Consider the following 26,560-nt stretch of genomic DNA (forward strand, 5'->3'; position numbering starts at 1 on the left):
AAGGAGATGGGAAGAAATTTTATTTTTAAATATTGTACAAAGATGTAAAACTATACTTTCCAATATGTTAAAGTCAACTTAATCTAGGTTTCATAAGCATGTTAAAATAATTCATATTTCAATAAAGGGCAAACACCTGTATGAAGATTCTTGAAAAAATCATGGAAAATGCATTTTTTAATATGGAGTTTTACATAAGAGAACATGCATTAATATAAAGCAACATTATCCAACAATATTAATTTTCTGCCCTACTTCACTTTCTCTGAGCCCTCTTGATATATATCATCAATTGGAAAACTCTATCAACTGTGTTTGGTTATTTGCATACAGTGTGACACTTTGATGTTTTATTCATCTGCTTGAAATGGAATTATTTTCCCTAAAAATAAATAAAACAAAAAACATATACCGAAAAATATGCCTAAAGCAGAGCACCAAAAATCAAAGAATACAGAAAAAATATATATAGTGAATATAACAGAATCTAAGAAAATTCAACTCAAAGCTATATATAAGAGACCGTGTTCCAGAAAGAACACAGCCATTCTGGATCATAAGGTGATCCAGAATGGCTGAAAATGAAAGGTCTAGAAGATAATGGTAATCACCTAAATCTGAATCTCTCCACATATCATCCCAGAAAAAACCGCAAGACCAACAAGGACCAGAAATAACACCATCTATGACCAATGCCTTCAGCATTATTAGGAGACAAAACATACCACAAACTTCAAATAACCAGCGAGCAGAGAAATAAACAACAAATTCTAACAGAGCTCCCACCGCGGTTGCAAGTCTGTGAGTACACAGAACAAAGAAAGGGAAGGCTTAAGAGACTCCATGAAAAATAAGAAAAAGATGAAAAACTGAAAGCACAGACAAAATCACCTTCAGAATTAGTGTCCCACACTAAGGCCAAACACTGGTCCACGATGTGGTGCTTCACACAGTCAGCTACATTTTAAAGGGCTTGAAAGTGAGAGGAACAAAAGTGGCAACCACAGAGATGCACTGCTACTGGAAAAGAGGGAGATACACAAAGAAGAGGTGGTACCCCTCAGATTCATGGAAGAAAAAGAAAGGAGGAAAAAAAATGAAGGGTCCTGAAGAAAAAAACTGAAACATGCCAACCTCTCCTCCCCACCCTCCCAAGTACATTAATATTAACAATAACATCCATAAAAGAAACTGTACTTCACTAGACTGAAGTACGCTAAAGTGACAAAAGGGAAGCTTTTGTCCAGGAAATGATAAGAATAAAAGAAGAAATTCCAAACTAAGCAACTATAAAACAAAAACACAAGATGCAAATAAAAACATTTCAGTTTATGAACATTCTCCTCTAATCACCAACCCAGAAAAAGAAATTAACACATTCCAAACAAATTTGAAAGAATCGTCTCCAGGTTAAGAAAAACCTAGAATCAGAAATTTAAAACTCAGAACATAAACCGACAAAAAAAGGAATAAATGAAATGAAAGTTGATAAAATTCGGGAAAAAAACTGAAAATAGATAAAACCATCTCAAAAAATAAAAATGGGTCTCCAAAGAAAAACTATACAAGTAAAAATCTAAAAGAGTCACTGAAGAAATACAAAAAAACAATGAGAAAATGAAGGGACTAACCTATAGCAGGGGTGCCCAACACCCAGGCCGTGGACCGGTACTGGTCTGCGGCCTGTTAGGAACCAGGTCGCACAGCAGGAGGTGAGCAGCAGGCGAGTGAGTGAAGCTTCATGTGCCCGTCACCACTGCTCACACTACCGCCTGAACCATCCCCCGCCCACCCTCCCACCCCCCGGCCATGGAAAAATTGTCTTCCACAAAACAGGTCCCTGGCGCCAAAAAGGCTGGGGACCACTGACCTATAGGATAGAGCAGAGAAAAGAACAAAATGAAAATAGGTATGCTACATTTCACATAAAAAGAAGTGGAATTAAGAAAACATGAATGGGCTTACTTTTGCTTTAAAGCAATGTAAGAATAAAAAAGAAATCAATAAAATTGGTTATCAACAGGGGTGAGGGATGTGGAATAGGGAGTACAGGATGGAAAAGCAAGATAATTTCAGTATATCTTTCTCTACAGACTTAATTTGTTCAATAAAGCTTCCTACATAATGCAAACTGCCTACAAAATGCAAAAATAAAATTAAATCAACAAGAATGGGAAGAAAACTAAAAAGCAATGCACAAACAACCAGTTGGACGGTACATTTTAAAGTACCTCAAGAACTTATTAAATATAAAAGGTCTAAACACATTGGTTTATAAAAAGAGACTGTCAGCCTGTATAAAATTAGAAAGATCAAACTCTGTGCTACCTACAAGAAACCCAAATAAAACATAAAGACATAACTAGGTTAAAAGTTAAAATACCAACAAATGGTGCTGGGAAAACTCGATACACACGAGCAAAAGAAGGAACTTAGACCCCTATCTTATACCATACACAAAAGCTAATACCACAAAATGGATCAAAGACCTAAATATAAGTGCTAAAATTTTAAAACACTTAGAAGAAAACACAGGGGAAAAGCTTCATGACACTGGATTTGGCAATGATTTTTTTGGTTATGACACCAAGGCACAAGAAACAAAAGAAAAAAATAGATAAACTGGACTAAATTTAAAACTACTGTGCATCGGGGATTCCCTGGTGACGCACTGGTTGAGAGTCTGCCTGCCGATGCAGGGGACACGGGTTTGTGCCCCGGTCCGGGAAGATCCCACATGCCACGGAGCGGCTGGGCCCGTGAGCCGTGGCCGCTGAGCCTGCGCGTCCGGAGCCTGTGCTCTGCAACAGGAGAGGCCACAACAGTGAGAGGCCCGTGTACCGCAAAAAAACCCCAAAAAAACCCTACTGTATATCAAAAGATATCAACAGAGTAAAAAGGCAACCTATGGAATGGGAGAATATATGTGCAAAACATATATCTGACAAGAGGCTAAGGAGAATATATGTGCAAAACATATATCTGACGAGGGGCTAACTATCCACAACATATAAAGAACTCCTACAATTCAATGACAATGTAAATATACTTACCCTAAAAATTGTTAAAATGGTAAATCTTATGTTATATATATTTTACCACTACACACACACACACAAAACATCTCATACTATACACAAAAATTAGCTCAAAATGGAACAAAGACCAAATCATAAGCACTAAAATTAAAAAACTCTTAGGAATCAACTTCATGACTTTATATTTGGCAATATATTCTCAGATATGATACTAAAAGCATAAGCAACCAAAGGGGAAAAAACAGATAAGCTGGACTTCATCAAAATTTAAAACTGTTGTGCATCAAGAAACATTAAGGAAGTGAAAAGACAACCCCAAAAATGAAAGAATATATTTGCAAATAATATACCTGATAGGAGGTTTAATATGCAAAATATTAAAAAGACCACCGAACAACAAAAAGACAAACTGCGCTGTATAAATGGACAAAGGCCTTGAACAGACGTTGCTCCAAAGAAGCTATACAAATGGATAACAAGTACAAAAAAGATTCTCAAGCTCATCAGCCATTAGGGAAATGCAAGTCAAAACCACAATAAGAAACCACTACACACCCACTAGGGTGGTTATGATAATTAAATATTAAAAAATAACAAGTGTTATCAAGAACATAGAGAAACTGGAATCCCAGTACATTGTTGATAGAAATGTAAAACAGTGCAGCCGCTGTGGGGAAAAAAAGGAATGAAGTACTGTTACATGCTACAATATGGATGAACCTTGAAAACATATGTTAAGTGAAAGAAGTTAGTCACAAAAGCCCACATATTGTATGATTCCATTTATAAGACACGCCCAGAATAGGCAAATCCATAGAGACAAAGAGCAGATGAGTGGTTGCGTAGGGCTGGGAGTTTGGGGTGAAAAGGACAATGACTGCTGATGGGAACTGGTTTCTTTTTTAATTAATGAAACTGTTATAAAATTGATAGTGGTGATAGTTGTACAACTCTATGAACATACTAAGAACCAAGAATTATACTTTAATTTAGTGAATTATATAATATGTAATTTTATCTCAATAAAACTGACTATGGAAACATATTAGGATAGCTAGGCAATACTGAGGGGCCACTTGAGGTTTGTGGTCTTAAATATAACATGAGCACTGTTGTGCTCCTTAGGTAGGGACACATAATAGGTGGAGAATTGGATTTAACCAAAATTGGGGTTTCCCAGGGAGTACAGTAGAAATTAGAAATAAGTTGAGAGAAACAGAAGCATGTGGAGGCTAAACAATATGCTACTAAACAACCAAGGAATCACTGAAGAAATCAAAGAGGAAATCAAAATATACCTAGAGACACATAAAAATGAAAACATGACAATTCAAAACCTATGGGGGCAGTCGTTCACAAGCTGAGGCGCTGGCACAGCCGTTTCGCCCTGGCAACTCTGGTCTGAAGTGCTGGGTGTGAGGCCTCTTCATGCAGTATCCTGTGAGCAAGTGAAATTAGATGAAGCACAAAGGAAAAAAAGGTAAAATTCTGCAGGAAATCTTGCAGTCTGGCAAGGATATTTTAACTGCTCCTCAGATATTCTGGAGCCTTCATTCCCTGGTTTCCACTGACCCCACTAAAAAGAGCTCATTGCTGCTGGACACAATTACCATTCCACGAGGGGAAGACCGTGGAAGAGTAAGACACGGAGACCACCTTCTTCCCCACAGATACACCAGAAATACATCTACACGTGGAACAACTCCTACAGGACACCTACTGAACGCTGGCAGAAGACCTCAGACCTCCCAAAAGGCAAGAAAGTCCCCACGTACCTGGGTAGGGCAAAAGAAAAAAGAATAAACAGAGACAAAAGAATAGGGACGGGACCTGCACCAGTGGGAGGAAGCTGTGGAGGAAAGGTTTCCACACACTAGGAAGCCCCTTCGCGGGCAGAAACTGCGGGTGGCAGAGGGGGAAAGCTTCGGAGCCGCGGAGGACAGCACAGCAACAGGGGTGCGGAGGGCAAAGCGGAGATATTCCCGCACAGAGGATCGGTGCCGACCGGCACTGACCAGCCCGAGAGGCTTCTCTGCTCACCCGAGGCGGGGGGGGGGGGGGGGGCGCGGGGCTGCGGCTCGGGCTTCGGTCAGAGCGCAGGGAGAGGACTGGGGTTGGCGGCGTGAGCACAGCCTGCAGGGGATTAGTGCACCACGGCTAGCCGGGAGGGAGTCCCGGAGGAAAAGTCTGGACCTGCCGAAGAGGCAAGAGACTTTTTCTTCCCTCTTTGTTTCCTGGTGCGCGAGGAGAGGGGATTAAGAGCGCTGCTTAAAAGAGCTCCAGAGACGGGCCCGAGCCGCGGCTAAAAGCGTGGACCCCAGAGACGGGCATGAGACGCTAAGACTGTTGCTGCCACCACCAAGAAGCCTGTGTGCGAGCACAGGTCACTATCCACACCCCCCTTCCGGGAGCCTGTGCAGCCCGCCACCACCAGGGTCCCGGGATCCAGGGACAACTTCCTCGGGAGAACACACGGCGCGCCTCAGGCTGGTACAACGTCATGCTGGACTCTGCTGCCGCAGGCTTGCCCCCCACTCCGTACCCCTCCCTTCCCCCGGCCTGAGTGAGCCAGAGTCCCCGAAGCAGCTGCTTTTTTAACCCAGTCCTGCCAGAGCGAAGGACAGACGCCCCTCCGCTGACATACACGCAGAGGCGGGGCCAAATCCAAAGCGACTTCCCTGGTGGTCCAGTGGTTAAGAATCTGCCCTCCAATGCAGGGGACACAGGTTCAATCCCCGGTCAGGAAACTAAGACCCCACATGCTGTGGGGCAACTAAGCCCACAAATCACAACTACAGAGCCCCCACACTCTGGAGCCTGCACGCAATGAAAGATCCCACATGCTGCAACTAAGACACAGCCAAAAATAAATAAATAAATATTAAAATTAAAAAAGAGTGAAGGGCTTCCCTGGTTGCACAATGGTTGAGAGTCCGCCTGCCGATGCAGGGGACACAGGTCCGTGCCTCGGTCCGGGAAGATCCCACATGCCGCGGAGTGGCTGCACCCGTGAGCCATGGCAGCTGAGCCTGCGCGTCCGGAGCCTGTGCTCCGCAATGGGAGAGGCCACAACGGTGAGAGGCCCACGTACAGCAAAAAAAAAAAAAAGAGTGAAAAGGCAAGTCACTCTGACAGAGTTGTCATACCTCACAGAATTTCTAGTCAGAATATGTATAAAAGAATACAAAAATAAATAAATAAATAAACACATCATAATCAACTGTTAAAAACCGGTGTAAGGGCTTCCCTGGTAGCGCAGTGGTTGAGAGTCCACCTGCCAATGCAGGGGACATGGGTTCATGCGCCGGTCCGGGAAGATCCCACATGCCGTGGAGCGGCTGGGCCCATGAGCCATGGCCGCTGAGCCTGTGCGTCCGGAGCCTGTGCTCCGCAACGGGAGAGGCCACAACAGTGAGAGGCCTGCGTACAGCAAAAAAAAAAAGCGGTGTGATAGGGACTTTCCTGGTAGTAAGACTCCCCACTTCCACTGCAGAGGGCATGGGTTCGATCTCTGGAACCGCATGGAGCAGCCAAAAAAAAAAAAGATGAAAAAAAAACAAACACAAAAAACAGTGATAAAGGAAAAATCTTAAAGCCAGAGGAAAAAAATGAACACACAGGAAAAACAAAGATTATACCAGATTTCCTGGAAACAATATAAGCAAGAAGACAGGGGAGCAAAATCTTTTAAAATACTGAAAGAAGAAAGTTAACTTACTAAAATTCTTTAACCTACCAGCAAAATCTTTCAAAACTGAAGGCGGAGACTCAGACACAGAAAACAAATTTATGGTTACAAAAGGGGAAAGGGGGCTGGGGAGAGGGATAAATTAGAAGGTTGAGATTAACATATACACACTACTATATACAAAATAGATAACCAACAAGGACCTACTATATAGCACAGAGCACTATATTTTGTAATAAACTACAAGGGAAAAGAATCTGAAAAGGAATATATAGAGAATATATATATATATAACTGAATATATATAACTGACTCACTCTGCTGTACCCCTGAAACTAACATGATATTGTAAATCAAGTATACTTCAATAAAAATAAATAAATAAAAATTTAAAGGTTAAAAAAAAAAAAAAAAGAAGGCTACTAAATGTAATATGATATCCTGGATTAGATCCTAGAACAGAAATAGGTTAGTAGTGGAAAATCTGGTGAATCTGAATGAAGTCTAGAGTTTAGTTAATGCAATAGTGTTAATGTCTCAGTTCTGAAAAATGCACCATGGTTATAATGTTAAAAAGATGTTAACATTAGAAGAAAGTGAGTGAATGGTATAAAGAAACCTGTGTACTATCTTTCCAACATTTTAACAAATCTAAATTATTCCAAACTAAAAACTTTATTGGAAAAAAAAGACAAAACAGAGACTTTTCAGATATACTAACACTGAAACAATTAATTGCCAGCAGACCCACAAACAAAAAACAAAGTCCTTCAGGCAAGACTGGATTGTGGGCCTCCCTCCGTTTAATTCATATGTTCAATACCTAATGTGATGGTATTTAGAGTTGCCTCCTTTGGGAGGTAATTATGATTAGATGAAGTCATTAAGGTGGGATCCTCATGATGGAATTAATGCCCTTATAAGAGGAAACACCAGAGAGCTTGCTGTCTTTCTCCCAGTACATGCAGAAAAGAAAAGCCCATATGAGTACATAGTGAGAAAGTAGCCATTTGAAACTCAAGGAGAGAGTTCTTACCAAACACTGACCCTTCTGGCACTTTGATCTTGGACGTCTCCAGAATTGTTAGGAAGTAAATTTACATGTTTAAGCTACCTAGTCTATGGCATAAGAAAAACATGACACCAGATGTAAATACAGAGTTACACAAAGAAATGAAAAGCACCAAAAATGGAAACTACATGAATAACTACATGACTGTTTCTCTTTATCGTCAAACAATAACTATTTAACAAAATAATAATAATGTATTATGGGGTTTACAATACATGTACAAGTAAAATGCATGACAACAGTAACAAAGTTGGGGAGGGATAATAACAGTAAACTATTGTAAGATGTTTATATTATACACGAAGTGGTATGGCATCACTTGAAGGTAGACTGTGATAGGCTAAATATGCATACTAAAAATAACCACTAAAATAAAAAAGCATTATAACCAGCAAGTCAAAAATGGAGATAAAATGGGATCATAGGGAGGGAGGGAGAGAGAGAGAGAGATTATAAAAAATACTTGATTGACAAAAAGTAGGCAGAGTACCTAAACAGACACACAGTCAAAATGGCCATCATCAAAAAGTCTACAAACAATAAATGCCGGAGAGAGTGTAGAGAAAAGGGAACCCTCCTACACTGTCGGTGGGAATGTAAATTGGTGCAGCCACTATGGAGCACAGCATGGAGGTTCCCCAAAAAACTAAAAGTAGAGTTGCCATATGATCCAGCAATCCCACTCCTGGGCATATATCCAGACAAAACTATAATTTGAAAAGATACATGCACCCCAATGTTCATAGCAGCACTATTTACAACAGCCAAGACATGAGGGCAACCTAAATACCCATCGACAGATGAATGGTTAAAGAAGTTGTGGTATATATGTATACAATGAAATATTACTCAGCCATAAAAAAAAGAAATAATGCCATTTACAGCTACATGGATGGACCTAGAGATTATCATACTAAGTGAAGTAAGTCAGAAAGAAAAAGGGATTTCGCTGGTGGTCCAGTGGTTAAGAATACGCCTTCCAATGCACGGGACGCAGGTTCAATTGCTGGTCAGGGAACTAAGATCCCACATGCCGCAGGGCAACTAAGCCCGTGTGCCACAACTAGAGAGCCCGCATGCCATACCACAACTAAGACCCAACGCAGCCAAAAATAAATAAATATTTTTTAAAAAAAGAATCTTTATGTATGACTGATTCACTTTGTTATAAAGCAGAAACTAACACACCATTGTAAAGCAATTATACCCCAATAACGATGTTAAAAAAAAAAAAAAAAGAATCTGGGGCTTCCCTGGTGGCAGTGGTTGAGAGTCTGCCTGCCGATGCAGGGGACACGGCTTCGTGCCCAGGTCCAGGAAGATCCCACATGCCGCGGAGCAGCTAGGCCCCGTGAGCCACGGCCGCTGAGCCTGCGCATCCGGAGCCTGTGCTCCGCAACAGGAGAGGCCACAACAGTGAGAGGCCTGCGTACCACAAAAAAATAAAAATAAAAAATCTGCCTTCCAATACAGGGGATGCGAGTTACATCCTTGGTCAGGGAACTAAGATCCCACGTGCGACAGGGCAACTAAGCCTGCATGCCACAACCACTGAGCATGTGAGCCACAACTAGAAAGCCCGTGTTCTGCAACTACAGAGCCCACGCACTCTGCAGCCCCCGCGCTGCAACTACTGAGCCCACATGCCACAACTAGAGAGAAGCCTGCATGCCACAATGAAAGATCCTGCAGGCCACAACGAAGACCCCGAGTGCTGCAACTAAGACCTGACACAGCCAAGAATAAAATAAATATTAAAAAAAAAGAGGGAAGACAAATACCATATGATATCACTTGTATGTGTCATCTCACATATGACACAAATGAAGTTACCTACGAAACAGAAACAGACTTGTGGTTGCCAGGGTGGGGGATAGAGGAGAGTTGGATTGGAGTTTGGGACTAGCAGATGCAAACTATTATATATAGAATGGATAAACAACAAGATCCTATTGTATAGGACAGGGAACTATACTGAGTATCCTGTAATAAACCATAATAGAAAAGAATATTAGAAAGAATACATATGTATATAAATGAATCACTTTGCTGTACACCAGAAACTAACACAACACTGTATATCAACTATACTTCAATAAAAAAATAAAACAAACAAACAGACTCACAGACATAGAAAACAAACTTATGGTTATCAAAGGGAAAAAGGGTAGGGAGAGATAAATTAGGAGCTGGGGGTTAACAGTTACACACTATTATATATAAAACAGATAAACAACAAGGTCCTACTGTACAGCACAGGGAACTATATTCAGTATCTTGTAATACCTATAATGGAAAAGAATCTGAGAAAGAATATATATACATATCTGAATCACTTTGCTGTACACCAGAAACTAATACAACATTGTAAACCAGCTACACTTCAATAAAAAATTAAAAAAAAAAAAACTTGAGTGATCCAAAAAAGGTGCCCCCCAAAATCAAAAAAGGACATAAAGATGGCACAAATTAAAAACAAACATCAAGACAATATATTCAAATCTAACTATATCAATAATCACATAAAACTTGAAAGGTCTAAATACCCAAATTAAAGACAGAGACTGTCAGAATGGTAATAAAGACTCAACTATATGTGCTGCCTACAAGAAATTCACATTTCTTTTACATTTAAATGAGATCCTTAAATTAAATTTAAATGTAATTTAAAAGAAAAATTTTAATTACATTTAAATGTAAAGATACAAAAAGATTCAAAATAAGAGGATGAAAACAAAAATACTACAGTAAAACAAGTCAAAAGAAAGCTTGATGGCCACAGCATAATGGAAATAACAACAAAGGAAATAACAACAATAACAACAATGGAAATAACAACAAAGTGCACTCATGAGCTGCACTTAGAAAAAGTCACCCAGCGAAGAGACAGAGAAACCTATGAAGGATTCTACACTAGATAACGAGGTTGACACACCTATAATATAAGGAACATTTGAGAAGTTTATAATGGTTTAAAATAGTTTTCTTTCAAAACGTTGGGACTGTTGAAAGTTTTAAATTTTACAGGCATAGGTTTTGATGTTTAAAACTTATTTTAAGGGAGAAAAATCCCTTGACTTTGCTTAAACATTAAAAGTAATTAAATTGTTAATTGGACTTGTGCAGTATTAACAGCTACGTCATACAGTAAATGTGGGGAAAATCCATTTAGAAAATGATAAATTGTTTTTCCAGAATTACCGTTGTGGCATATTTTCAATTAGTTAATGTGTAATTCATAGTAGCAAAAGTTACATTTTTAAAACTACTTGTATAAACATTTTTCCCAAATACTATGGTTCTTGTGCATAGTTTTTTTTTTAATATTTATTTTATTCATTTGGTTGCACTGGGTCTTGGTTGCAGCTCACCAGCTCCTTAGTTGCAGCACGTGTGCTCCTTAATTGCAGCCAGTGGGCTCCTTAGTTGCAGCTCGCCTCTCCTTAGTTGTGGCATGCGAACTCTTAGTTGCAGCATGCATGTGGGATCTAGTTCCCTGACCAGGGATCGAGCCCGGGCCCCCTGAACTGGGAGCATGGAGTCTTAACCAGTGTGGCACCAGGGAAGTCACTGTGCATAGTTTTTAAGAATCTTGGATTTAGAGACTGTCTTTTCACAAATTATAGGTTTTACAGAAATTGAAGAATTTTGACAGATAAAATGTTGCTTCTATATAAGTAATGATTCTCTACCTTTTATCAAAAGTTCATCTTAGGGCTTCCCTGGTGGCGCAGTGGTTGAGAGTCTGCCTGCCGATGCAGGGGACACGGGTTCGTGCCTCAGTCTGAGAGGATCCCACATGCCGTGGAGCGGCTGGGCCCGTGAGCCATGGCCGCTGAGCCTGCACGTCCAGAGCCTGTGCTCCCCAACGGAAGAGGCCACAACAGTGAGAGGCCTGCGTACCGCAAAAAAAAAAAGTTCATCTTAATCTCCTACATTGTGTTACATTATACGGCTTCTCTGTAACAATGTGTAGTTTGTATGCCTTTTTGTATCACAACCAGATAACCAACTAAAGTTGAAGTGACAATCCTACAAAATACAAAAGTCTTATTTCTGAAGACAATTTCAATTGGGGGAATTCTGTTAAATCACATGACTTTCATGCACTGGGCAAAATGGACTATAGGAATGAATCTGGCTTTAGGGTTATTAACCTTCTTGAAGTCAACCATCTAAGATCCTATATAAGCACTAATGGACAAAATTCAAAACTAAATGATAAAAGTTTATTTTTGAGAAATGTCTCAAGTTTTGAAGGTTTTTTTTTTTAAGGAACACTCATTAAGGAAGTCACTGAAGTAGTATTTTTTAAACTGGAAAAAATCAATCCATGATGCCTGTAAAGTAAATCTAGGTAAATACCATATAAAGAAACTAAGCTAGTTGAAAACATGGCTATATTAGAAGGGAATTTTATTCTCATTCCTATATTATATATGTGACAGAATTGCAAAGAATGGAAATATTTATTTCTTCTAGGCAGCAGAAAAAGTAAGAGTGACTCGTATTTAATAGTCTGTAATATTAACATATATGGACTATATATCAGGATGAAGCAGTGTTAACACAAGATAGCATTTCTAAAATATTATTTTGAACATTAGGTCATTTGGTAATTTTCTATAGTTAAAAGATACTTCTCATGTTTTGAAACTAAATAAATGTGGGGAAATGGCTTAATTATAATTTTAGGCCCGCAGTTTGTAAGTTCCAGAAAAAGGGTATTTGCATGTGACAGGCATTGTATGCTTTAACCTCATGGATAACTATTTTTATCTACAGGTGAAAAGTTTTAATTATTTTAATAACTAGATATTTTGCTTTTCAGAGGTCTTAAAATGGAAGTAGACCCATTGTTTTGAGGGAATTCCATTACTTTATACAAAAACCAGTCATTCTACGTTTGGTCCTTAATAAAATTTTAATTTGGACAGATTTATTCCAGCTAAGCCATAAATGTTAACATGTAAACTTGTTTTTATTAAAGAATTGTCCTATGGGGACTTTCCTGGCAGTCCAGTGGTTAAGACCCATGCTTTGACTGCAAGGGGCATGGGTTCGATCCCTGGTCAGGGAACTAAGATCCTGCATGCCGCATGGCACGGTCAAAAAAAAAAAAATTCCCCTATCAATAAAAAGAAGGGAACTCCCCAGCAGTCCAGTGGTTAGGACTCCACACTTCCACTGCTGAGGACACAGATTCAATTCCTGATCGGGGAAGCAAAATCTCGCAAGTCACACAGCACAGCCAAAAAAAAGAAAACTGGAGTAGCTATATTACTGTCATAAGAAGTAAATATCAGAACAAAGATCATCACCAGTGATTAAAAAAAGGTTATTTCATAACAATAACAGGCTCAATCAAGAGAGAAAAATCCTAAATGTTCACACACCTAATAACAAAACTTCAAAATACATGAAACAAAAATTGACAGAACTGAAAAGAGAAATAGGCAAATCCACAATTATAGTCAAAGGCTATAATACTTCCCTCAAAATATTTGTAGAATATTTGGAGAAAAACAATAAGGATACAGTAAATTTGACATTATCAACCAACTTGACCAGATTGACATTTATAGAAAACATCACCCAAAATACACATTCTTCTCAAGTACACACAGAATATTTACCAAGATAAATGATATTCTAGGTCATAAAACAAGTTTCAATCAATTTAAAAAGGATTCAAATGTACAAAGTACACATGACCAATGTAATTAAATCAGAAATAACTAACAGAAAAACCTAGAAAAATTTCCAAGTATTTAAAAACTAAATGTTGTACCTCTAAATAACCTATGAATCAAAGAAGAAATCAAAGGGAAATTAGAAAGTATTTTGAATTAAATGAAAACACAACATGCAAAGAATTTGTGGGATGCTTTAGTAGTTCTTAAGCGAAAATTACACCATTAAACACCTATATTAGAAAAGAAGGTCTCTTGCTCAGCTTGACCTTAGCTTCCATTTAAGAAAGTAGAATCAAAAGAGAAAACGAAACTAAGCAGAAGAGGGACTTCCCTGGTGGTTCAGTGGGCAAGACTCTGCACTCCCAATGCAGGGGGCCCGGGTTTGATCCCTGGTCGGGGAACTAGATCCCACATGCGTGCTGCAACTAAGAGTCCGCATGTCGCAACTAAGAAGTCTGCATGCTGCAACTAAGACCCGGTGCAGCCAAAATAAACAAATATGTTTATAAATAAATAATAAAAAATAAAATAAGCACAAGAAAGGAAATAAAGATCAAAGTAGAAATCAATTAAACTGAAAACAGAAAAATTAAACAGAAAATCAGTGAATGCAAAAGTGATAAACCAGGCCAATCAAGATGAAGAAGAGCTGTATCAGGAATAAGAGAGGTGTTATCACCATACATTCTATAGATTTCAAAAGGTATAACAACGAAATATTATAAACAACTATTTATAACAAGAAATTCAACAATGTAGTTGAAATGGACAAATTCCTTGAAATATACAATCAAAGCTTACTCAAGAAAAGAGATAACTTTAATAGCATTATATGTATTAACGAAGTTGAAATTGTAGTTAAAATCCTTTCCACAAACAAAACTTCAAGCCCAGATGATTTTACTGGCAAATTCTATCAAACATTTAAGTTAGAAATAATATAAACTCTTCTAAAAAACTGAAGAGGATACATTTCCTAACTCATTCTATAAAGCCAAAATTACCCTGACATCAAAACCAGATAAAGACATTATAAGAAAACTACAAACCAATAACCCTCATGAAGATACGTGCAAAAATCCTAAATGAAATTTTGGCAAATCAAATCCAACATCAGGAGCAAGGGAAGTTTATCCCAAGAATGCTGGATTGATTTAATATTCAAAGATCAATGTAATTCACCACTCTGCCAGACTGAAAAAGAAAAATCATAACTTCATGTCATACACTAAGAAAAAACATTTGAAAAACAAACACTGTATGCTAACACATATATATGGAATATAAAAAAATGGTTCTGAAGAACGTAGGGGCAGGACAGGAATAAAGACGCAGACGTAGAGAATGGACTTGAGGACACGGAGAGGGGGAAAGGTAAGCTTGGATGAAGTGAGAGAGTGCCATGGACATATATACAGTACCAAATGTAAAATAGATACCTAGTGGGAAGCAGCAGCACAGCACAGGGAGATCAGCTTGGTGCTTTGTGACCACCTAGAGGGGTGGGATAGGGAGGGTGGGAGGGAATGCAAGAGGGAGGGGATATAGGGATATATGTATATGTATAGCTGATTCACTCTGTTATAAGGCAGAAACTAACACACCATTGTAAAGCAATTATACTCCAATAAAGATGTTAAAAAAGAAAAAAGAAAAAACATTTGACAAAATCCAATACCCATTCCTGATCAAAACTCTCAGATGGTTTTACTTTTAGAGCACATAGTTATGCCTAAGCTCTCTTTCATAAAGGGTTGAACAGATACTAACAACAAAACAAATGCTATGAGATTCAAAAAACTATTCTCTAAAAGATGGAGAAAAAAATGGCAGACAGGAATTTATCTTTCCATTTCCAGGAAAGCTAAAACTTATCTAACTGAAATACTTCAAATTTACAACTGAGAATCCTGAAAATGGGGAATTGAAGATTGAAGAAGACAAGAATAAATACAGGTGGACCCTGAACAACGAGAGGGTTATGGGTACCGACCCTCCGCAGAGTCAAAAATTTGTGTATAACTTACAGGCGGCACCCTATATATACACGGATCCTCCATATCTGCAAATCCTCCATAACTGCGGTTCTGCATCTGCAGGTTCAACCAACCACAGATCATGTAATACAGTAATATTTACTATTGAAAAAAATCCATGTATAAGTGGACTCATGCAGTTCAAACCTGTGTTGTTCAAGGATCAACCGTAGATCCAATTCATTGGATCTAACTGGCCCCATGGATTGTTTTGGGACCAACAGAATCCAACTGGGTACTGATCCTTATGTGCATCTTTCTTCAGGCAGTGAGGCAGGTGATCCAACTGATATCAAAGAAGTGATTTCATGATACAGCACGCTTTTTGTACTCTCTTATATAAATGTGTTTCTTACAATATGTCTACCAGCTTATATCATACAACAGAAACTTTTAATAAACAGTTACTATGTACTGCAGACTTATTATGTGTCAGGTACTTTAAATACATCACCTCATTTAATTCCTCTCAAAATTCCTGTGAGGACTTCCCAGGTGGCACAGTGGTTAAGAATCCGCCTGCCAATGCAGGGGACATGGGTTCGATCCCTGGGCTGGAAGATCCCACATGCCACGGAGCAACTAAGCCCATACACCACAACTACTGAGCCTGTGCTCTAGAGCCCACGAGCCACAACTACTGAGCCCACGTGCCACAACTACCAAAGCCCACGCACCTAGAGCCCGTACTCCACAACAAGAGAAGCCACCGCAATGAGAGGCCTGCACACTGCAACGAAGAGTAGCCCCCGCTTGCCACAACTAGAGAAAGCCCATGTGAAGCAATGAAGACCCAACACAGCCAAAAATAAAATAAATTTATTAAAAAAAAAAAAGATACATGCACCCCTATGTTCATAGCAGCACTGTTCACAATAGCCAAGACATGGAAACAACCTAAATGTCCATCAACAGATGAGTGGAGAAAGGAAATGTGATACATATATACAATGGAATGCTACTCAGCCATAAAAAAGAACGAAATAATGCCATTTGCAGCAACATGGATGCAACTAAAGATTATCATACTGAGTGAAGTAAGTCAGAAAGAGAAAGACAAATACCATATGATATCACTTACATGTGGAATCTAAAATACAACATGAACCTATCTATGAAACAGAAACAAAATCACGGACATAGAGAACAGATTGGTAGTTGCCAAAGGGGGAGTGGGTTGGGGGAGGGATGGAGTGGGAGGTTGGGGTTAGCAGCTGTAAACTTTTATATATAGAGTGGATAAACAACAAGTTCCCACTGTATAGCACTATATAGAGAACTATATCTGGTATCCTATGATAAACCACAATGGAAAAGAATATTTTTAAAAAAGAATGTATATATACATAAATATACAAAAAACTGAATCACTTTTCTATACAGCAGTAATTAACACAACATTTTAAATCAATTATACTTCAATTTAAAAAAGAAAGGGAGGGACGGAGGGAGGAAGGAAGGAAGGAAGGAAGAAAAAAGTAAGACATTTCCTGGCTTCTTCTGCACCAGAGAACTAGAATGTTTTCTTGAAGAAATATTGAAATAAATAAAACAGCAGCACCAACAAGTAAAGCTTAATACAGGTATTTTTTGATAATGTCTACTAATATAGGCCAAGCACTATTGTTAGGTATTTAAGATACAAAATTCTTAACCTCTAGGAAATCATGGTCTAGTGTTGAAGGCAGTAAAACACAGCGGCAGTTTCAAAACAGTGTGACAATCAATACTACAGAAATATAGGTTCTATGAAAGCATAAGAGATGGCCAACTGACCCCAATCTTGGAAGATCTGCAAGGACCCGCCCCCCCGCCCGCCAAAGAAACTGACATCTAAGCTGAAGAATAAATTAAAGTTACTGCTGTCAGCAGTGCAAAGAGCAGAAGAAATATCAAGTAATTCATTTAATTTTAAACTCACAGCCCAAAAGAATGACTGTACCAACTACTTTTTTACACTGTAAAACAAAGTCTTTTTTAAAAATGCACAAAAATACCAAGATACTAAAAGAACATAAAGTAATATTAAAAATTAGTTGGTGCGGGCTTCCCTGGTGACGCAGTGGTTGAGAGTCCGCCTGCCAATGCAGGGGACACACGTTCGTGCCCCAGTCTGGGAGAATCCCACAAAAAAAAAAAAAAAAGAAAAGAAAAATTAGTTGGTAGACCAGTTTTATGAACAAATCCTAGTAAACCTTAAAGAACAGAAAATTCCTCTACTATTTAAACTGGTAGAACATTAAAATAATGAAAAGCTTCCTCTATTTTATACCATAAACCTAATCCTAAAATCTGATGAAAACAATACCAAAAAAAGACAATTACATAAAACAAACGCCACTAGGAATACAGATGCAAACTCATAAATGATATACTGAGAAAGAAAATTCAATATTATGTTAATGTAATATATCATGACCAAGTAAGATTTACTCCAGAAATGCGAAGATGTTCCAAAATTTAAAACTGTATTAATATATAATACTAACTGATAACAGGAGAAAAACTGTATCATCATCTTGCTAAATAATGAAATTTGATTAAATATTTGATTAAACATACATTTCTAAAAATACTAATAGTAAATAAGCAGTTAAAGAATATTTCTGAAACATAATAAAGAACAGAAATATGAAACATACAGCAAAACATCAGAATACTTCCACAATTAAATTCAAGATCAAGATAAAGATGTACTCTATCACTGACATCAATCAACATTATTGTGGAGTCTACAGTCAATGCAATAAAACAAGCAAAAAAGTTAATTGTAAACACTAGAAAGGAAAAGAGATAAATTATCATTATTAGCAGATATAAGTGCCTATCTAAAAAACATAAGATAATCAACTGAATATTTATTTCAAAAATATGTTATAGATCAATGGAACAAAACAGAAAATCCAAAAACTAACCTATTTACAGACAAGATTTTAATTTACAATAAAGGTGAAATTTCAAATCTTTGGAGAAAGGATAGATTGCTGAAAAACATTGGTAGAAGTGCCTAACCACTGAGACTCAGTTTTTCAATATAAATGTACACTGTTTAGAGACACATGTAAATGTGGTAGCAATGTAAAGAAAAGAATGGAAAAGATAAATATAGTAGTTACCTCTGGATGTGTGGAAAGAGACGCATTTGGGGAGGGTCCACACTAAGTCAAGAGGGCTTCAAATATGGTGAATACATGTGTTCAGATTCTTTTTTTTAAACTATGCATTTACATATTATGCACTCTCCTGTACATACAATATATTTGACAATTTTTAAAAATTTAATGAGATAAATCTGTATGTGCTGTTATAGAAAGATCTACAAGTAATATTAAGTGAAAAAGCAAAACATTATGTGTCACGTGATTCGCTTCCTGTAAAAGTTTTTATTGATGGTATTATGGATAAAGATTTTTTTTTCTGGAAGAATACAGAAGAAACTGTTACCTTTCATTAAATGTACACTGACTCAGATGTACATCCTCATTGTACACCTTTCTACAGTTTTATTTTCAAACACTTTTGAACTGTTTTTATTCTGTTTTGATTTTTTAACAGGTATGTATATAACTTTTTTTTTTTTTTTTGCGGTACACGGGCCTCTCACTGTTGTGGCCTCTCCCGTCGTGGAGCACAGGCTCTGGACGCGCAGGCTCAGCGGCTATGGCTCACGGGCCCAGCCGCTCCGCGGCATGTGGGATCTTCCCGGGCCGGGGCATGAACCCGTGTCCCCTGCATCGGCAGGCGGACTCCCAACCACTGCGCCACCAGGGAAGCCCTAACTTTTTAATATAAATGTACATGTATAACTATTTTACTCTTGTCAATATTAAGTTTAGTTATCCAAATAGTAGCATCAATGGATTGTTCTCTTCTTTATACTTATATACTTTAAAAAAGAACTATTTAGACAAAATCCTAATTAAAAATCAGACTACAAGAAAGTTCCCCCCCAGAAAAACAAATATCCAACAGAAATATGAAAAACTGTTCCATCTTGCTTATTATTAAAAACATACTTCTGATTATCAAGTTGGGAAAAATAAAAAATGTCATAAGTCTTTGCAGGGAACAAGGAAATTAACACACTACTGATAAGAATATAAATGAGACTATTCAGACTGTAAAGGTTCTGACAGAGTATACCATATTAAAATTCTAAACTGATTTTGTAGGGATTATGGAGTCAAGGATTTCTAAGCAAGCAAGTACAAAGATCTAAAATTTAAATTCTTAGAAAAAAGCTGGAGTAAGCTAAGTGAAATTTAGAGAGAAAAAACTGAAGGCAGAGAAGCAAGTTAAGCGTCTGCTATAAGAACTCAAATAACAAGTGATCAAGAAAATAAATGAAAAATGGAACAGGAAGGACAGATGTGAGTGTCATTTAAGAGGTTAAACGCTAAAGGATGTGGGACTCCCCTGGTGGTCCAATGGTAAAGAATCCGCCTCCCAATGCAGGGGATGCGGGTTCAATCCCTGGTCGGGGAACTAAGATCCCACATGCCACGGGGCAACTACTGAGCCCGCACACCTCAACTAGAGAACTGTGTGCCTCAAACTACAAAGCCCACGTGCTCTGGAGCCCGAAAGCCGCAACTACAAAGACCAACACGCTCTGGAGCCCATGCACCACAATCAGAGAGAGAAAACCCTCGCACCACAACGAAGATCCCACATGCCGCAACAAAGACCCGACGCAGCCAAAAATAAAAATAAATTTAAAAAAAAAAGAAAAATCATATTAAAAAAGCTAAAGGATATGGTGAATCACTTGTGGTGAATGATTAGGTATAAAACATGAGATAGATGAAAGAGTTAGAGATAATTCTGAGCTTTATAACTTGAGGTAAATGAGTGGTTCTACCATCAAATGAGATAGAAGATAAAGAAGAGCGAGAGGTAAACTTAGAGGAAAAAACTATGACTTACTTCACTGGCTTACTGGATGTGACCTATAGACAGGTACAAATCTCCAATTAACAAATGGAAATAGGGAACAAAGGAAAGATGTTAAGATCTATTACAGCACTGTCCAACAAAGCTTTCTACAATGAAGGAAATGTTCTATACCTGCGCTAACACAGCAGGTACTAGAGGTGACTAGTGCAAGAAAGGAACTGATTTTTCCTTGTATTTAATTTTAATTAATTTAAATTTAAATAGCTACAGGTGGCTAGTTGCTACCACATTGGACAGAGTATATCTAGAGACTTAAAAGGCATTTCCATTGTCTTTCTCTCACTTTCCAAACATGTGAAAATTAAGATTCACATCTAACTTATTCAAATAGTTTTAAAATACCACCTTCAGTTAATATAAAACTGAGGAACTATGATCCATCCTCAGCCAAACAGTATGATTTCTTTCTTTTAAGTTATTTTTTTTTTTTCGGTACGCGGGCCTCTCACTGTTGTGGCCTCTCCCTTTGTGGAGCACAGGCTCCGGACACGCAGGCCCAGCGGCCATGGCTCATGGGCCCAGCCGCTCCGTGGCATGTGGGATCTTCCCAGACCGGGGCACGAACCCGTGTCCCCTGCATCGGCAGGCAGGCTCTCAACCACTGTGCCACCAGGGAAGCCCTTAAGTAATTCTTAATTCCATTTACAAATCAAAATGAAGCTAAGTAAAAACTGCATGGTCAGGACTTCCCTGACGGTCCAGTGGTTAAAACTTCGCCTTCCAATGCAGGGGGTGCGGGTTTGATCCCTGGTCGGGGAGCTAAGATCCCACATGCCTCCCGGCCAAGACACCAAAACATAAAACAGAAGAAATATTGTAACAAATTCAATAAAGACTTAAAAATGGTCCACAACAAAAAAAAAACCTTAAAAAAATTTTTTTAATTAAAAAAAAAAAAATCAAAAAACTTCATGGTGTCATTAAGGTATAGTCTCACAAAACAAACCAGTCACAGATAAGGAGGCCTAGTCTGAGACCTAGTGCTCTACTCTTCATAATACTGACCTCTCCATCACTATCAGATATCACAATGAATGCATCCTCAAGTCTACGCTTCTTCTTCACATTGACAGGACTGGTAGTTTCTATATCTTTCCTCTCCAGGTTCTGAGCTTCAGAGACTTCTTTAGCTTTTTTCTTTCTCCGTGGCATCCTTCTGTCTGAAATACAAGGAAAAATAATTTAAAGTATAAGTTTTTTAGATGCTATTTGTAATTTGGTCATGTAAAAAAAAAAGATATGCATCTAACAGAAGTAAAACTGGATTTCTGAACTCTTCTACTACTCATTAAGATTTGTATTTTTTCTATAAAGGAAAAAATACATATATAAATATATAAACCTCATCTCTTCAGCGATATTTCAATAGGAAAAATACAATAATTTATCCTAGTTCCTTAAACATTAACTTAAATAATTGGTCCTCTTGACTATATATTATTATTTATTTAAAAGTTTTTTTTTAATACCAATGCCTCAACCCAATAAAGGACATCTTCAAAATACCCACTGCTAATATCATACTTAAAGGTGAAAGACTAAATGCTTTCCTCTTAGGACAGGAACAAGACAAGAATGTCTGCTTTCATCATTTCTATTGAACATTATACTGGAGGCTCTAGACAGGTCAATTAAGCAAGAAGAAGAAATAAAAGACATCCAAATAGGAAAGGAAGAAGTAAAACTACTGCCTTTTGTAGATGGCATGATCTTGTATTCAAAAAATAAGAACTAAGAAATCCACTAAAAAACTGTTATAATTAATGAAAAAGTTCAGCAAGATTGCTGGATACAAGGTAAATATACAAAAATCAATTATACTGTTATCTACTAGCAATAAATAATCCAAAAATGAAAATTTTAAATTCCATTCTTAATAGCATCAAAAATAATAAAATTCTTAAATAATAATAAAATTCTTAACAAAATTTAACAAAAGTGCAACACCTGCAACTGAAAACTTTAAAATATTGTTGAAAGATATAAAAGATCTAAGTAAATGCAAAGACATCCCATGTTCATGAACTGGAAGACTTGACATTGTTAAGACAACAATATTCCCCAAATTGCTCTACAGATACAACATAATCCCTAATACAATTCCTATTGGCTTTTTTGTAGACATAGACAAGTTGATCCTAAAATTCATATGGAAAAACAGAGGTCCCAGAATAGCCAAAATAATCTTGAAAAAAAGGAACAAAGCTGAAGGACTCACACATCTCAATTTCAAAACTTACTACAAAGCTACATCATCAAGACCGTGTGGCACTGGCACAAGAACAGAAATAAAGATAAATGGAATAGAAGAACTATTCATTATGTGACAGTCAGGAAAACACCCACACGTTTGCTATCAATTGCTTTCGACAAAGGTACCAAGATAGTTCAATGGGCAAAGTATAAGTCTCTTCAACAAATGGTACTGGGACAACCAGATATCCAAATGCAAAAGAATGAAACTGGACCTCTACCTCACATAATAAAGAACTGCATGAAATAAATGGATCAAAGACCAGAATGAAAGAGCAAAACCTATAAAATTCTTAAGCAAAACATATGCATAAAGCTTTGTCATCTTGGACAGGCAATAGTTTGTTAAATATGACATAAAAAGCATAAACAACAATGGGACTTCCCTGGTGGCGCAGTGGTTAAGAATCCACCTGCCAATGCATGGGACATGGGTTCAAGCCCTGGTCCGGGAAGATCCCACATGCCACACAGCAACTAAGCCCATGCACCACAACTACTGAGCCTGCACTCTAGAGCCCGTGATCCCCAACTACTGAGTGCACGTGCAACAACTACTGAAGCCTGCATGCCTAGAGCCCATGCTCTGCAAAAGAGAAGCCATCGCAGTGAAGCACACGCACCGCAATGAAGAGCAGCCCCCACTTGCCGCAACTAGAGAAAGCCTGTGCGCAGCAACAAAGACCCAATGCAGCCAAAAATAAATAAATAAAATAAACATATGTATTTTTTTAAAAAAGCATAAGCAACAAAAGAAAGAACAGATAAACTGGGCTTCATCTTATTAAAAACCTTTGTGCTCCAAACCATAATATTAAGAAAAGTTTAAAAAAATAATAAAGAATGGGAAAAATATTTGCAAAGCATCTATATAATAAAGGAACTGTATACAGAATATATAAAGAACTCTTGCAACTCAACAGTAAAAGGGCAAATAAACCAACTATAAAATGGGCAAAGAATATGCACACACATTTCTCCAAAGAAGATATATAAATGACCAGTAAGCACATGAAAAGGTGTTCAACACAATTAGTCATCAGGCAAATGCAAAGCCCACTAATGATTGCTATAAAAAAATAATAGAAAACAACAAGTGCTGACGAGGATATGGAGAAATTGGAATCCTAGTATATTGTTGATGGGAATGTAAAATGGTTCAGTCACTGTGGGGTAAAAAAGAAGGAATGAAGTATTAATACAGGCTACAACATGAATAAACCTTGAAAACATGTTTAGTCAAAGAAGGCAGTCACAAAATATCACATTTTATATGAAACATCCAGAAGAGCAAATCTATAAACATAGAAAGTAGATTAGTGGTTGTCAAGGACAGGGGGATTGGAAGAGTTGAAGAGTAACCACTAAGGGGCAGAGAGATTTCTTTTTTGAGGTAATAAAATGTTTTAAAATTCTATACTTTTCAACTGCATGTTTTTTAATTGAAAATATAATTGATGTACAATATTATGTTATTTTCAGGTATATTAGATAGTGATCTGACATTTGCATACATTATGAAATGATCACCATAGTAAGTCTAGTAACTCATCTGCACCCATACAAAACTATTAAAATATTACTGACCATATTCCTTATGCTATTACATCCTCATGGCTTATTTATCTTTTAACTAGAGATTTATACCTCAATCCCTTTCATCAATTTTGCCCCATCTCCAATCCCCCTCCCCTTTGGCAACCGCCAGTTTATTCTCTGTATCTATGAGTCTGTTTTGTTTTGTTTTTTAGATTCCACATATAAGTGAGATCACACATCTGTACTTGTCTTTTTCTGTCAGACTTATTTCACTTAGCATAATACCCTCTAGATCTATCTATGCTGTTCCAAATGGCAAAATTTCATTTTCTTATGGCTCAGTAATATTTCACTGTGTGTGTGTGTGTGTGTGTGTGTGTGTGTGTGTGTGTATGACTTCTTCTTTATCCACTAACATATCAATAGACATTTAAGTTGCTTCCATATCTTGGTTACTGTAAATAATGCTGCAATTAACACTGGTGTGCATATATCTTTTCAAATTAGTGTTTTTGTTTTCTTCGGGTAAATACTCAGAAGTGAAATTGCTGGATTATATGGCAGTTCAGTTTTTTAATTTCAGTTGTATACTTTAAGTGGGTGGATTATATGGTAAGTGAATCATATCTCAAAGTTGTGGGGGATTTTTATTTTAAGAAAACAGCAAATGTTGTCAAGGATGTGGAGAAATTTTTTATAAATTTATTTATTTATTGGCTGTGTTGGGTCTTTGTTGCTGTGTAAGGTCTTTCTCTAGTTGCAGCAAGCAGGGACTACTCTTCATTGCGTTGCACGGGCTTCTCATTGTGGTGGCTTCTCTTGTTGCAGAGCACCGGCTCTAGGCATGTGGGCTTCAGTAGTTGTGGCACACGGGCTCAGTAGCTGTGGCTCACAGGCTCTAGAGCACAGGCTCAGTAGTTGTGGCACATGGGCTTAGTTGCTCCACGGCATGTGGGATCTTCCTGGACCAGGGCTCGAACTCGTGTCCCCTGAGTTGGCAGGCAGATTCTTAACCACTGCACCACCAAGGAAGTCCCAAGGATGCAGAGAAATTAAAACTTTCATCCACTGCTAGTGAGAATATAAAATTCTGCAGCTGCTGTGGAAAATAGCTTGGCAATTCCTCAAAAAGTTAAAATACACTTAGCAATTCTACTCCCAAGTAAACACCCAATAAAATTAAAAAGTATTCAAAAAAAAAACTTGTACTTAAATGTTCATAACAGCCTTAATTATAATAGCCAAAAAATGTAAATAACCCAAATGATGAATGGATACACAAAATGTGGGACATCCATAAAATGGAATATTGGTCAGCCTTAAAAAGGAATAAAGTACTAATACATGCTACAACATGGATAAACCTTGAAAACATTATGTTAAATGAAAGCAGCCAGACACAAAAGCCCACATATTGTATGATTCTGTCTATATGAAACATCCTGAATAGACAAATCTACAGAGACAGAAAGCAGATTAAGACTGCTAGAAGTTGGAGGAGAGAGAAATATAGACTGACTACTTAATGACTATAGGGTTTCTTTCTGGGGTGATGAAAATGTTTAAAATTAGAAAGTGGTGATAGCTGCACAACATTTTGAAGGTACAAAAAGCTATTAAATTATACACTTTAAAATGACTAAAATGTTGGATTTTATGTTCTATGAATTCTACCTAAATTAAAAAAAAAACCTCCCCAGGTGATTTTACATTATAACCAAAGCAGAGACTTAATGACTTAAATAGTCACTGATTTAAAAAGAACAACCTTAGGACTTCCCTGGTGGCGCAGTGGTTAAGAATCCACCTGCCAATGCAGGGGACACGGGTTCGAGCCCTGGTCCGGGAAGACCCACATGCCACAGAGCAACTAAGCCCGTGTGCCACAACTACTGAGCCTGAGTGCCACAACTACTGAAGCCCACGGGCCTAGAGCCCATGCTCCACAACAAGAGAAGCCACCACAATGAGAAGCCCATGCACCACAACTAGAGAAAGCCAGTGCGCAGCAACGAAGACCCAACATGGCCAATAAATAAATAAATAAATAAATAAATTTATTAAAAAAAAAAAAAAAGAACAACCTTAGGGACTTCCCTGGTGGCATAGTGGATATGACTCCACGCTCCCAATGCAGGGGACCCAGGTTTGATCCCTGGTCAGGGAACTAGGTCCCACATGCACGCTGCAACTAAGAGTTCGCATGCCACAACTAAGGAGCCTGCCTGCCGCAACTAAAACCTAACGCAACCAAATTTTTTTTTTTTAAGGCAAAGCAATTT

The 26,560-nt window shown here is 37.9% G+C and overlaps 1 protein-coding gene across 6 annotated transcripts in view; it reads right to left on the reverse strand.

Moving 5' to 3' along the window:
* The window catches only part of UIMC1 (ubiquitin interaction motif containing 1), a 126,004-nt gene that overhangs the window by 90,725 nt on the left and 8,719 nt on the right, over window positions 1-26,560 (reverse strand). For 4 of the 6 annotated variants that reach the window (XM_027098187.1, XM_027098190.1, XM_027098193.1 and 1 more), the window contains one exon: window positions 21,492-21,646. In XM_027098187.1, the coding sequence (XP_026953988.1) occupies window positions 21,492-21,638 (147 nt within the window). In that variant the 5' untranslated portion in view covers window positions 21,639-21,646. Of the gene's footprint in view, window positions 1-21,491; window positions 21,647-26,560 lie in introns of those variants that run through there. The other 2 variants (XM_027098189.1, XM_027098192.1) reach the window with 2 other exon arrangements.

This window comes from Aethalodelphis obliquidens, unplaced genomic scaffold (assembly GCF_003676395.1).
Source record: "Aethalodelphis obliquidens isolate GAN/ISIS:26980383/991018 unplaced genomic scaffold, ASM367639v1 scaffold121, whole genome shotgun sequence".
Lineage (NCBI taxonomy): Eukaryota > Metazoa > Chordata > Mammalia > Artiodactyla > Delphinidae > Aethalodelphis > Aethalodelphis obliquidens.